This window comes from Odocoileus virginianus, chromosome 6, assembly GCF_023699985.2.
Source record: "Odocoileus virginianus isolate 20LAN1187 ecotype Illinois chromosome 6, Ovbor_1.2, whole genome shotgun sequence".
Lineage (NCBI taxonomy): Eukaryota > Metazoa > Chordata > Mammalia > Artiodactyla > Cervidae > Odocoileus > Odocoileus virginianus.
Genome location: NC_069679.1, coordinates 16019899 through 16034136, shown reverse-complemented (window position 1 = coordinate 16034136; position 14238 = coordinate 16019899). Strand labels below are relative to the sequence as shown.

General features: G+C 37.2%; 1 protein-coding gene across 1 annotated transcript in view; it reads right to left on the bottom strand.

Annotated features, from left to right (window-relative positions):
• SUPT16H (SPT16 homolog, facilitates chromatin remodeling subunit) overlaps positions 1–14238 on the bottom strand; it is a 35996-nt gene that overhangs the window by 18882 nt on the left and 2876 nt on the right. Inside the window, exons 2-7 of the mRNA XM_020893329.2 lie at positions 3753–3845; positions 3261–3431; positions 2484–2636; positions 1804–1950; positions 1249–1400; positions 153–325 (exon numbers count right to left, since the gene is read on the bottom strand). Of these exons, the coding sequence (XP_020748988.1) occupies positions 153–325; positions 1249–1400; positions 1804–1950; positions 2484–2636; positions 3261–3431; positions 3753–3845 (889 nt within the window). The remainder of the gene's footprint in view (positions 1–152; positions 326–1248; positions 1401–1803; positions 1951–2483; positions 2637–3260; positions 3432–3752; positions 3846–14238) is intronic.

The following is a 14238-nucleotide window of genomic DNA, read 5'->3' as shown; positions in this document are numbered from 1 at the left end:
AGAAAAGTACACTGAAGAACTAAATGCTAGGATGATTGGAGGTTAGTAAAATCTAATTCTATTTACAGTACAAGAGCCTCAGGGATAAACAGTCCCATGAATGTTACATTTTTGTTACATAATTTCTAAACCTCATCTAAGGCACACATTACCATGTCTTAGTTCCTTTAGCAGCTCCTCTTGCAGCTGAAGCAAAAAGTTGTAATTTTCTTGAACCTCCTGAGAAGGATCAACCATCAAAGTGCGAACAAGGTTTGAGCAATAAGATTTGAAGCGAATACCCATGGCACAGGTAATGGCCCCAAAATGCATATGATTCTTGTCACTAGAGACCAAAGGGAGAAAGCATCTCATTACACAAACTTGTGAAGTCCTTAGCACACCTAGCATACACATCTGTAATCATGATTTTGACCCACTATATCCCAAAGCTGAAGCAGAAAAAATGACCTAAACGGGTTTAAAAAAAAAAAAAAAAACACCAAGTCAGAGAAAAAAAAAAAACACCAAGTCAGTTTATAAAGGCTATGGAAAGTTGTATCCCAGATATGCAAGTTATACTGAATTTTATGCATTATAATCTAACAGTATGATGGTAAGCCATCACCTATCCAACAGCCCTGACGAATAGCATTCTTTACAGTATTTTTAAAAATTAGAAGGGGAATATTTATGATATATCTAGTAAGATTTTTAGGAGAAGGCAATGGCCACCCACTCCGATACTCTTGCCTGGGAAATCCCATGGATGGAGGAGCCTGGTGGGCTACAGTCCATGGGGTCGCAAAGAGTTGGACACGACTGAGCAACTTCACTTTCACTTTTCACTTTCATGCACTGGAGAAGGAAATGGCAACCCACTCCAGTATTCTTGCCTGGAGAATCCCAGGGACGGAGGAGTCTGGTGGGCTGCCATCTATGGGGTCGCACAGAGTTGCACACGACTGACGCAACTTAGCAGTAGCAGCAGCAGTGAGATTTTTATTTTTTTAAACATGCTTTGCATTTTTTTCTTGTCATTTTTAATCATCTGGAAAATGCTTACAATCAAATACTCAAGTAAGAAATGAATAACTGTGAAATAAAATTAAACTCTACATAGAATAAAAAGATAATAGCCTGCAGGAGGCAGGCTAATGGTTATTCTTTCTCTTCCTACTTTTTCGAATCCCAGACTGAGTCTAAGAAAAAACAGGCCAAAGGCTGAAGTGCTCTGGTTGTTTTATATTTTGAAATTCTCATACTTACCTCACTACACTGAACTTGAGGTTATAGTTGCCACCACTCTGAATGATAGGAGGGTAACACATTTCCACAGTAGAAGGGTCTGCCCCAGCTAGGTATTTTTTCTCTTCTATGGCCTTTTCCACAGACTCAGCCAGTTTGCTGTGTCGAACTTTCTATAAAAATACCCAGAAATAAAACAATATTTACTATAGGGTGGCAGAAGGGTGTTGGGTTTTTGGACATGACCATTTGAAGACAACATATATCCTGATATCATACAGGATGCCAAAGAAGTTCTATGAAGTGGTTTATGCAACAGATAACACACTGGTGTACACGCAAAAGGCAATTTAGGGAATATGTGGAATTTGCAGCTATTCAAAGAATTCTCAAGTGACATACTGGGTAAGCTCCAGAAACTACAGTGGATGTTTATAGTTATTCTCAAAGAGAGCTGGCACAATTACACACCACCAACTTATCTACCAAAGGTAGCTGAACACAACCTAAAAAACACTGCATGGGAGCGACTTACTTCATTAAAACAGTAAAAAGACACTCCCACCCCCAATTTACCTCATCTGCATCAACTATTTCCATGACTCTTTCCTTGAAGAATTTGTTGAAGACCTCAGAGGTGATGCTAGCTGCTTTTTTCATTAGATTGAGCTCTCCATCCTCCTTTACAGCAATGGTATAGGCCACAACTGCACTGATGTCTATCTGCAGTCAAAGGGAAAAACAGTTCCTAACATGCAGACACAGAACCCCTAAAGAAATCTCTCTCCCCTGGTTCAAATATTATCAGTGACTATGCCTGGTTATTTAGCAAACTACTCATCAGCAGTTTGCAGAATATCTAAATATTCTCTTCTTGGATTGAATAAACATCTGAAAGAACTCTTTACCAGGTCATTGGTGTATGCTAAGAGGCACTGAACTAACACATCATTTAAAGTATAAATGTAAATGCCTCTCTTGAGGTTTCTATAAAGGCTGAAGGTAGACAGAAAAAAAATTTTTTTGGACAAGAGATTTTCCTCAATTTCCCTCTGGAGTAGCTGAACTGTCTCCTGAATGCCTCACTCCTAACTGAAAAGTGAATTGGTTTACCACTAAGTCACAAGAAATGAAAATGGAAATATGAATGAATATACAGCTTTCCCAAAACAAAGTCTCTGCACCATCAGTTGCGGAAGCCCCTCACAATCTTGTCTTCTCAACCCTCAGTGTGCCTGTTTTCAGAGCATTCTTACTTTGTCAAAGCCCTCTTTGTTGAGGCAGTCATTCCAGCTCTTCATGAACTCTCCTGGAAATTTGTCTTTGCTGAACACTCCAATCTTCTTGCCATTCTTGCTTTCTTTAATGGCTTCAATCATTTTATCAAAGCTGCTCTTGTTACTTTCATTCTGTCAGTGCCATAGGGAGAAAAAAGGGGTTTAGTTTCAGAATTAGGTATCTTATGTTCTAGTACTAGGCAGAGAATACTCTAAACTATGGAAAGAAATAAATTCTATCTCCCCTTTTCCTACCTATTTCTTTAAGGAAGACTGTAATATACCAAAAGGTTACACAAAATTTCTTTGGATATATTTAAATGCTTAAGTGAAGTGCCAAATAAGCTGAGAAGACTATTCTTTACTTCAGGAAGAGCTAAGAAACTGAAATACAAAGGTGAACAACATTCTGAAAAGAAATCTTTGTCAGATGGGCAATATAATAAAAAAAAGATTACATTTGATAAAAATTGGAAATGAGGTATACCTTTCCTTAAGGATATTTAAAGATTTTTGTTCTAATTAAGACACTCAGAGAAGTATCCTCAAGAATGGATAAAGTTAGTATTCACCATAATTTCATTACCCATTTGTGTTACTGCAAACTGACAGGGTTACTGAACTCTTTTCTTTCTTTCTAACAAATGACAGCTAAAATCTTCCCCTTGTGTTTTTAAATTCCTGGAAGGCTTTTCTGTTTACCACTTTTAAACATTCTTTCATATTTTTTTATGACGAATTCTTGTTAGTTCTGACCTTTTCTCGTACGAGTAGTGTGATGGCAGGGGCTCCGTTAGCATTCTCATTGCCCTTAGTGTTGGCAATCTGTTTCAAGAACTCCACTTTTTTCTTGCTGGCCATAAAGATGATTTTGTCATCACAGAATACCATGATAGTATCGGTTAGTTCATAACCAAAGAGCCATGTCTATGGGAAAAGACAACAATGTAAACAGACACAAAAAAATCAATTTATTGATACATATGAAATAAGGTATCTAGAATTAACTTCAAAATAATCATGCAGTGTGAGAACCTGGATATAGATTTCAATGAAATGAGATTGGTCAGTACTGTTCACTGAACTTTTTGTGAAAGAACTATTCTACACGTCCTCTCTTTAACAGGCTAGCCACTACAGAGTACTTGAGGCTGAGGAGCTGAAATTTTAATGTGGCTAGTGGCTACCATACTCAACAGTAGCTGATTCAATGACTCTCAGGGCTAAACACTGCTGTAAACTTCTCACCTGTAAGGCAGTTGATTTGGCATAAACAATTTCTTCATCAACACCCACTGATACAACAATGGCATCAACATTGGCATACTCATCTTCTCCTTTCTGAAAGGCAGAGTAGGTAATGTGGTCATTTTCTTTTCATACAAGCACAACAGGAACAGGTCCAAGATACATGTAATTTTTTCCTAATGGAAACCCGAAGTTTAAGGTACATATATACTTGGCAACCCTACAGTCATTACTTACTCTATTTTTAAAATAGCTTTCGGAGACAAAATTCATATACAATTCACCAACTTTTGTGTAAAATTCAGTGGTTTTCAGTGTATTCAGTTACACAACCATCACAATCTTATTTTAGAACATTTTCATCTCTCCCCCCAAAACCCATTAGCAACAATTATCCACCTCCTCTCAGTCCTAGCAACCACTAATCTCACTTGTCCCTAAGGATTTGTCCATTATGGACACTTAATATAAATGGAATCATAATACATGGCATTTGTGTCCGACCTCTTTCACATAATATTCTTTCATGGTTCACCTGTTTTAGCATGTATCAATACCACATTCCATTTTATTCCATTATGTGGATATACTACATTGTATCCATTCAACTGTTGGATATTCGAGTTGTTTCCATCTTTTGGCTACTATGAATAATGCTGCTATAATGGTAAGTAAGTTTTTGTGTGCACATATTTCTCTTGAGTATATTATCTAGGTGAGGAACTGATAGTTATATGGTAACTCTGTATTTAACTTTCTCAGGAAACACAAGACCCTTTTCTAAGGTGCCTGCACTATTTCACAAAATCCAATTTCTCCATATGCTGACCAACACTTAACTTTATTATAGCCATCCAATGGGTATGAAGTATCTCACTGCAGTTTTGATTTGTGTTTCCACAATGGTCAATGATCTTGACTGAACTCCCAGTCATGTGATTCTGATGATTTGTATACCTATTTGGAGAAGTGTGTGTTCAGATCCTTTTCCCACTCTGGGTTATTGCTTTATTACTAAGTCGTAAAGAGTTCTTTTTATATGTAAAAGTCTCTTATAAAATATGATTTGCATTTTTTTCTCCTGTTCAATGGATTTTCCTTTCACTTTTGTAATGATGTTGTCCTTTGAAGCACACAAGTTTTTATTTTGAAGAAGTCCAAATTCTTTTCTTGTGCTTTTGATGTCCTATGTAAGGTGGCTTTGCCGAACCCAAGGACACAAAGATATAACTATACTTTCTTCTATAGAAGTTTTATAGTTTTAGCTCTTATATTTACATTTATGCTTCATTTTTTTTCCCCCCTCAACATTTTCTCTCCATTCTTGGAATCCAATTGCTCCTTTCTGAATAGAATTTGTGGTGCTTTTCATTGTTTCTGGGGATTGCCAACAACGCCCTACACAAGAGATCCTCGCAGCACTTCCCCTAAGTTTCAGATTCTGTAATAAAGATGTACTTTCTGGGGTGGAGTCCAGCTGTCTTCAAGCTCACAAGTGACCCTGGTGATTCTGAAGATGGTCGGCCTTGCTCCATTGTGTTGCTGAATTTTCCACTGCTTATATTCCTTTTAATACGTTTTCCTCCAGCATTTCGTCTTTCTTTTGTTCACCGTCCACAACCTTATTCCAAGGCTGGAATAGTTCCCGGTGGGGACCGTTGCTCTGGCCGTTGGCGGCCGGCGCTGCAAGGCCCCACCCCTGGCGCGAGTCTAGGTGCCCCTGGGCCGGTAGGCCGAGCCTATGCTTCATTTTGAGTAAAGTTTGTGCATGGTGTAGGGAAGGGGCCTACCTCATTTCCCGCCCCCAAATTGTCTTGGCACCACATCAAAAATCAAACGATGTAAATGTGAAGGTTTATTTCTGGATTCTCAATTCTATCCCATTGAGTTACATGTCTGCCCTTACACTAGTACATTACTTTGATTACTGCAGCTTTGTATTAAGTCCTGAAATTGAGATCTGTGCATCCTCCAACCATTAGCTACTCCTGAACTGTTCTGTAAGACCTAAGCACTGATAACTGTGAGCTCTAACTAAGATCAAATCTCTGATTTCCCTATAAAGTCAAGAAAAATATTTACAGGGAATGCCCTGGTGGTACAGTGGTTAGGACTCTGAGCTTCCACCATAGGGGCCCTGGTTCAATCCCTGATTAGGGAACTAAGATCCTACAAGATGTGTGGCAGGGCCAAAACAAAATAAAATCTACATACATAATGCTATAAATCATTAATATCTCAATTTTTAAAAAATTTATTTAAGGTTCTTTCACATTTTAAGACTTCTGGATGCCACTTAGGATCCAAATAAAATAGCAATTGAGGGTTCTGCTGCATTTCTCTAGCAAAACAAAATATATAACCCAAAGGAGTTACTATATAGTAACCTTATGCAGTCCTCACTGATTTTCACTGAGAAAATGTTTACCTTCAGGTTGGTAAGATTTTATCATTAGCTCCCACTGATGATGCAAAAGCAATGGTAATTAAAACTGCTAGTGCCTTAGCATAAAGCAAGTTAGTGGCACCAAGCTATGTTCATCACTACTACACACTCAATAGAAAGGAAAAAAAGCCAGTTTCACTTAAAATATGTCCTTGATGCAGTAAAAATGACTAATATTATAAAATCCTAACCTTTGAATATATGTCTTTTTAATAGTCTGTATAAAGAAATGGGAAGCAGCACATCCAAAGCACTTCTGTGTGTACACTGAACTATGACAGCTGTCTCAAGGAAAAGCACTTGTATCAATTATTTCAGTAATAAATTAAACTAGCCATTTAAACAGACTTGGATATCTAGCTTACATTTTCTTGAAAATGAATGAAGTGAGTCTATCACTTCAAGGAAAATGAAAGAAATGTGTTGTTAATGATGAAATCTGAGCCTTCAAACAGAAATCAAAATTTAGAAAACCTTGTACTCACCATTGTGAACCTGACAACTTCTCTGCTTACTCAAGAACTTTTTTGATGATATCAGCAGAATATTAACATACACAATTCTCCAACATCATATAATGAACCGTGTACATTTACCAGATGTATACAACTGAGGGAACAATATTTTCCAAATAACCAGTGGATGATGTTACAAAATTGTTGAGTATGAAAAGTTCACTGTTGTGGTTTTAAATTCCACATTACAACTAACTTTCAAGAGATAACCACTTCCAGGGAATTCCCTGGCAGTCCAGTGGTTAGGACTCAGCACTTTTACTGCCAAGGGCCCAGGTTCAACCCCTGGTCAGAGAACTAAGATCCCATAAGCCGAGAGGCCAAAAAAAAGAGAGAATGATTAACTACTTCCAGAGTTCTAGTGCAGCAACAAAGAATATCCACAGTTATCTGAAGAGTTTATTAATATTTCTTGCTTTTCCAACTTTATGTATGTACGAAGCCAAATTTCTTTATATACTTGCTCAAACCTATATAGAGAAAGATTTTGTGGGGAGCTGAATAATTTAAGACTGTAAAGGGGTCCTGTCATCAGAGCTGGGGACCGCTGTCCTATGATCCCTGACATGGATTAACACGAACTCTGGCATCAGGTAGTCTCTCCTTCTGCTTTGCTACATACATTCCAATTCTTCAGTAAACATGGGATTCTGTGCCAACAGTATTACTAGTACCTTGATAACCCCCCAAAATTAGCAACAGGTACTCACCTCTATTTATGTGTTTTGGCTACCAAAATGTAAATTTTTTCCCTAAACATGTCTTCAAAAATACCACAGAAACTAACCAAAAAGTCCCTTTTAGTATTTTTTTTTTTCTAATACTGGAGTGGGTATCCTTTCCCTTCTCCAGGGTATCTTCCCAACCCAGGGATTGAACCCAGGTCTCCCACATTGCAGGCAGATTCTTTGCCAGCTGAGCCACAAGGGAAGCCCCCCTTTTAGTATTTTTTGATACTTAAAATCTTAGTCAAATTTTTTTCACAAAGGGCATCAACATGCACAAAAATTCAAAATGCACAGTAATAAATTTTTAAAGCTGCTGTTCAGTCACTAAGTTGTGTCTGACTCTTTACAATCCCATGGACTGCAGCACACCAGGCTCCTGTGTCTTCCACTATCTCCCAGACCTTACTCAAATTCATGTCCAATGAGTTAGTGATATACAAATATAATCACATAATTAATCATTAATAACATAGGAAAACCATACAAAGTTATCTCAATAGAACTGAAAATAGGAAGAGAGAAAAAAAGACCTATGTACTCAGCTTTCTTATGAGGATATGGGAAACCAATCCATCAAATCTCAAGGATTTCCATTAATATAAAATGTCTGGTTTTCTACTGTCCATCAAAAAGGTGAGAGGATGAATCCTAAACTCTCTTGGAACCCAGTTGCTCTGACCATTTCATAGAATATTTTTGATTGATTCTTTACAAACACCAGGAGAAATAAAAGCAGACTATCTAAAAATAATAAATTTAAATAAAGTTTTTTCTTAAAATGTGATTCAATGAAAAGGATTACAATAAAGTCAACAATTTTGACAGCAAAGCCTTGGGCGCTATTTTGTATTTTCAAATCTTATAAGGCATATAAATACCCTTATAGAGATTAAATCTGAAAATAGTCTTCTGAAACTGTGGGAGATTAATAATCTGCTTTTAAAACTTCCATGATGGGAGTGGGGTGGGAGGGAGGCTCAAGAAGGAGGGGTTGTATGCATACTTGTAGGTGATTCATTCCTTGTAGAGCTGAAACCAATGCAACATTACAAAGCAATTATCCTCCAATTAAACACAAATTAAACAAAAGTAGCATGTTACCCACAGTAACATTTTAATAAATTATATACAATACTAAAATATTTTCAGATGAACTTACGCCTGGAATTTGTTTTAAAGTACTGGAGTGGGGGACTTTCCTAGTGGTCCAATGGGTAAGACTCCATGCTGCCACTGCAAGGAGCATGGGTTTGATTCCTGGTCAGGGTACTAAGATCCCACATGCTGCACAGTGTGGCCAAAAAATAAATGAATAAACAAACAAACAAAGGAATAACAAAAAAAAAATACTGGGAGGGGGTGGCAAGAAAAAAAAGGCCACGAGGCTAGCTGCTGCTGCCCCAGGACCAGTTGTATAGTCAGTTCTAAGCACTGGCTATTTGAAACAGCTGGGGCTCAACTCTGCTGCTTAAAGCCCGATTCCCACCTAACCTCTTCTGCTTGGGAGATCTTTAGGACTCAGACTTGGGCCCTTGTCAAATCTGGACTCAGGATTCCTGTGCTCACTTTTTGAGATGAACCATTTTACAGCAGTGACTCTTGGTGCGCACTCTCAACATCCACCCAATCTGCTCTGTCACCAAATTCTGCCACTTTCCAGTCTGTCTGGTCCACTTAACAGTCAAGTGTTGCTGAAACAGGTGTTTCAGATGGGAACAGTATTTACTGAGCAGGCACTTTCTGTATGTAATCTGTAAGCCTCATGATAAAACTTTAGCTGCAGTATGCATCATCATATTCAAAACCCCCAATCAAGACCTAGCACACTCAAAACTCCCAAACACACAGGCAGTTCTCACACTAATGACGATTTAGGCTTTTAAAAAAAGAGGTACTGAAAGTCTAATTAAAATACATGTAAAATGGATATTTTTCATTAGGACACAACTATTATAACAGTATAAAGATATATATAAAGATATACTTTTCTACCACCTCTGTCTCTTTCAGTTAAAATAACAGAGGCAAGAATATTTTCATTAGGGTCCTAAAGGTAAAAATGAATTTCTTTGGGAAGTTCCTGATTTTTATCTACCAGGAGACCTAGGATACCATTTGACTAACTTTTCTGTCTTCTACATTTAGAGACAGTAAGCCTTCTGGGTGAGGGCTCACTCTGAAGCCAGACTGCCTGGGCTTGAAGCCAAGACCTCACCCCTTATTGTGACCCAATCTTTCTGTGTTTCAATCTCCTACACCTTCATATCTATAAGTGTTGTGTATGAAATACTTAGAATAGTGCCTCACTCATAGTAACTACTATGTGTTTGCCATCATTATTATTAAAGACCAAAATGTAGAAGAAACACAGGCAAAACACTCTCACATAGATTATAGCATTCTTTTTGGATCTCTCTCCTAAAGCAAAGGAAACAAAAGCAAAAATAAACAAATGAGACCTATTTAAACTAAAAGCTTTTGCACAGCAAACCATTGACAAAATGTAAAGAAAACTTTTTAAATGGGAGAAAACACTTATAAATGATATGAAAAAAAATATATATATATATCCAGATATATAAGCAGTTCACACAACTCAATAACAACAACAAAAAAGACCCAATTAGAAAATGGGCAGAAGACCATTTTTCCAAAATAGACACACACATGGCCAACAGGCACATGAAAAAATTTTATCATTAATCATAAAAGAATTGCAAATCAAAACCACAATGAGATATTCTCACACCAGCCAGAATGGCTATCACCAAAAAGAACACAAATAACAAATGCTGGCAAGGATGTGGAAAAAAAGGAACCCTTGTGTAATCCATCAGTGGGAATGTAAATTTGTGCAGCCACTGTACAGTATGGAGGTTCCCCCCCAAAACAAAAATTCTACTCCTGGGTATATAGCTGAGGAAAATGAAAATATTACTTTGAAAAGATGTATGTAAAAGAAAGAAAGAAAGAAAGAAAAGATGTATGTGCCCCAATGTTCACTGCAGAATTATTTACAACAGTCAAGATATGGAAGCAACGTAAGTGTCCGTTCGTTAACAGATGAATAGATAAAGATGTGGGGTGTATATACACACCCCATATACAATGAAATACTATACTCAAGTCATTAAAAATGAATGAAATTTTTCCATCTCCAACAACACGGACAGACTTGGAAAGCATTATGTACTAAGGTTAGAGTTTTTTGGAAGATGAGAGAGCCTGAGAAGCATTCTTAGCCAGAAGATACCGATGTTAAGTGTGTGGATCTCATAAAGCCCTCATGGGCTCAGGACTCAGCAGGCACCAAGCCTTAGAGAAGGGAAAAGGGCCATGACGGACATGGGAAGTTCAGGGCTGAGAACAGAAGTCTGCTCAGCAAGCTTAAGTCCCCAGCTCATGGAAGCCCTGAGACAAGCCCTAATCCTCCCACTAGAAGACTTAATGCATTCTCTGAAGAAAGGGGCTCAAAAAACTCTAGATACTAGGTCCACCAGAAGGTAGTTAATAAATGCTGAGGAATTCAATGAAAGTATTTTTTTTTTCTTAGTCAATTATTTAACTGATTTTAACATAAATTCTGTACTATCAAAACACAAATAGAGGTGGCTTTTGGTATTAAAACAGAGATAGTAGCGAAATTCAAAATTATTAGGCTAGAACCTAATAATCATGTAGATATTAAGAATCACAGCAGATATTAAACATTATTTTAGTTCTGAGACTCCTAGGAAACAAGACCAACATGGAAACAGTAGGTTAAATTGTTCTCTTGGTTTAACAGAAAGAATGCAATTTTATTAGAAATTTTTCTTGCATTGAATCCTAAGTGGACTTTAAAAATGTAGTTACTTTTAGAAATAAGAAGACAGAAGCTGAGTTCAAACATTGTTTGGTAGAAAATAGTCAATTGTCTTTCAACTGACCATTTCTTTCCCTCACCTTTTTTTTTTTTCCCTCCCCACCCCCAACCTTAATAAAGGCCAGGAGCACATTTCCTGTGCATGCATGCACAGTTGCTAAGTCAAGTCTGCTGCTCAGAGATCCCTCCAGGCTCCTCTGTTCATGGGATTTTCCAGGCAAGAAAACTGGAGTGGGTTGCCATTTCCTCCTCCAGAAAGTCTCCTTTTTTGAATGACAACTGCCCCAAAGACAAGAATTAGAGGGTTTTTCTTTGGTCACCACCAAATTCACAGAAAATATATATATACATATACTACCAGTATCTAGGGGGTTCTCCAGGGACCAAGCTAACCTATTTGCTCTACCATAACCTCTCTACTAGTTGAGAGACCCTATTTACGCAGAGCTTCCCACCAGTTTATTACCGTATTCTTAATACAAATGAGTAGCCAAGGCTCAACTTGATTTTTGTGAAGTGTTCAACACATAAGAGAGAAAGCAAAGAAATCCAGAGGAAACAGACATGGCAAAGGACCACCCCCCACACAAGAAATAAATATAGTATATCCATGAAACAAGAAAAAAATAGGGGATAAGAAAGAACATAGAATAAAAAAAATGTGGTGAAGTTAAGAAACAGCATCTGGAAGCAGACAATAAAGAGATAGAAAATGAAAAAGATAACAAACTTAAGCCAAAAGTTCTAAATCCCACTAAATAAAAATTTCTGGGGGGCAGCAGAGGAACAGATCACTGAGGAAATGGAGGGGAGAAAATGATCAAAGAATGCAGAATTCCAGCACCGACAGATGTGAGTCTTCAGACTAAAATGGCCCCCCACTTCCCAACTCAATGCAATGGGTTAAAAAAAAAAAAAAGACTCATACCAAGGCAGTGAAATATCTAAACATGAGGAATAAAGAGATGTTTTACAGGGAACAATAGGCCATATATGTTGGAACAGGAAGTAGAATCACATCACCCTTCTCAAAAGAAATACTGAATGCTTGAAGGCTGACAAATAGTTGACAGATTCTGAGCAGAATTCTCAGAGATTTTCAACCTTGAATTTTATACTAATTGAACTATTATTATTAACCAGAAGTAGAGACAGAATAAAACTTTTTAAGACACATAATGGCTCAAGAAACATCTATTCTCTGTATCCTTTCCTAAGAATCTTAGAGAAATGCTCTAACAAAACAAAGGAGAAAAAAAAAATCACAACATGGACTGCTGGATATAGGGGACACTGGTAGTTCCAAGGTTCAACAGACTGGAGAGCAACCTGCACAGACAGAGCAGAATAAAGTAAGGTTGAGCGGGTGGTAGTGGTTAAAAAACAACAAGAGAATAAAATATCTGTTGAGCATGAAAATTTTAGAATAAAAGACTGATGAGATTATGACAGATCTACAGGAAAAAATTAAGGCTAAGGACATTTAAAAGAGGAAAAAAACTGAAGTAATCATTAATGCCAGGAAAAATGAAAAAACTTAGCAGGAACTTAATTATACTCTATTACCTCACCCAGCAGTGAAAATAGTTACATGAGTGTAACAATGTAAACTGATTATACTAAAAACTGTGATAAAAAAAATCAGGAGGGATAGATATGTGAGAAAGTAAGTATGATAAAAATATTAACTATATAAACTAGGTGGGGGGAGGCACATGAGTTCTCACTGGAAATTTCTTTTACCTTTCTGTAGGTTGAAATATTTCATAACTATGTCAAGAAGAAACTTACAGGAAGTATCAGGAGGAAGGGAAATTGAAATGTTATGGTGTAAGTTAAATTTAAATCCTAATTCTACAAAAACAAAGAGTTAATATCTAAAACTGATAAACCAAGAAATATTGATAGCAGTATATAGATATTCCTTTAAAATATGAAAAGAAGTGAAGAACTGGAAAGTGGGTGCTTTTATGGCAGGTTTCTTATGCTAAGGCTTTTTAGAACTATTTGGTTTTTTAAAATGTATGTACGTATTACATGACTAAAATGGATTTAAAAAAAAAATGCAAGGTAAATATCAGTAATACAAGTGGTAAGGAATCAGCAAAAACTGTGACAGTGGTATCCGAATGATAAAAGTTGGGAAAATACTGCAGCAGAGGAACAACTATCTTCCTCTGAAACCAAAAGGGTACTGCATTAAAAGAGGAAACATTTTTTAAGTCTCTAGTTATACCAAGATACCAATCTAACTCATCACCCAAAGTGACACAATTCTGAATAAAAAGGTATACCATTAATTACACAGGGACAACAGGTAAGACAGTTTCAGAAAAGGCAAGACTTATGATCACACTAAGTACAGCCTCCATAAAAATCTTCAAACCAAGATGGGGATGCAAGAAAGCTCAAAAGTCAAATGATCAGCATTTAATGAGTGCCTACTACATGCCAAGTACTGCACTTGTTAATAGTGGCAAGAAAATAAATAAAAATGAGTAAGAAAGAATAAACGAATCTCAACCTGCCCAGGCATTTACTTTTATCTAGCCTTCCTCTTTACTCAAGAAACCAAAGCACTATTTAAACCTTTCTCTGGTTCACTCCAGAGATGAGTGAGCTATAAGCATCCGAGATGGGTAGAAGCAAACTGTCATCTTGTTGATAGTAGTATGAAAATTGCCTTATTTCAAAGAACCTTCCTAAGCCACAAAAGTCACTGCCTAGTCTGAGAGAGCAATCCAGAACAAGAAACTTGTCCACAACAAAAATCAGCAGAGAGCCAGAAATCACCACTCAAGAGACACACTAACACTATAGGTTATTCGTTTTCTCCATAGGCAGAAATTGCCTTTTCAAGGCTGGGGCCACTCACCTCCCCAGTCCTGACAGGTAGTGCAATGAATCAGCAGTGAATGAATGCAATGGATCA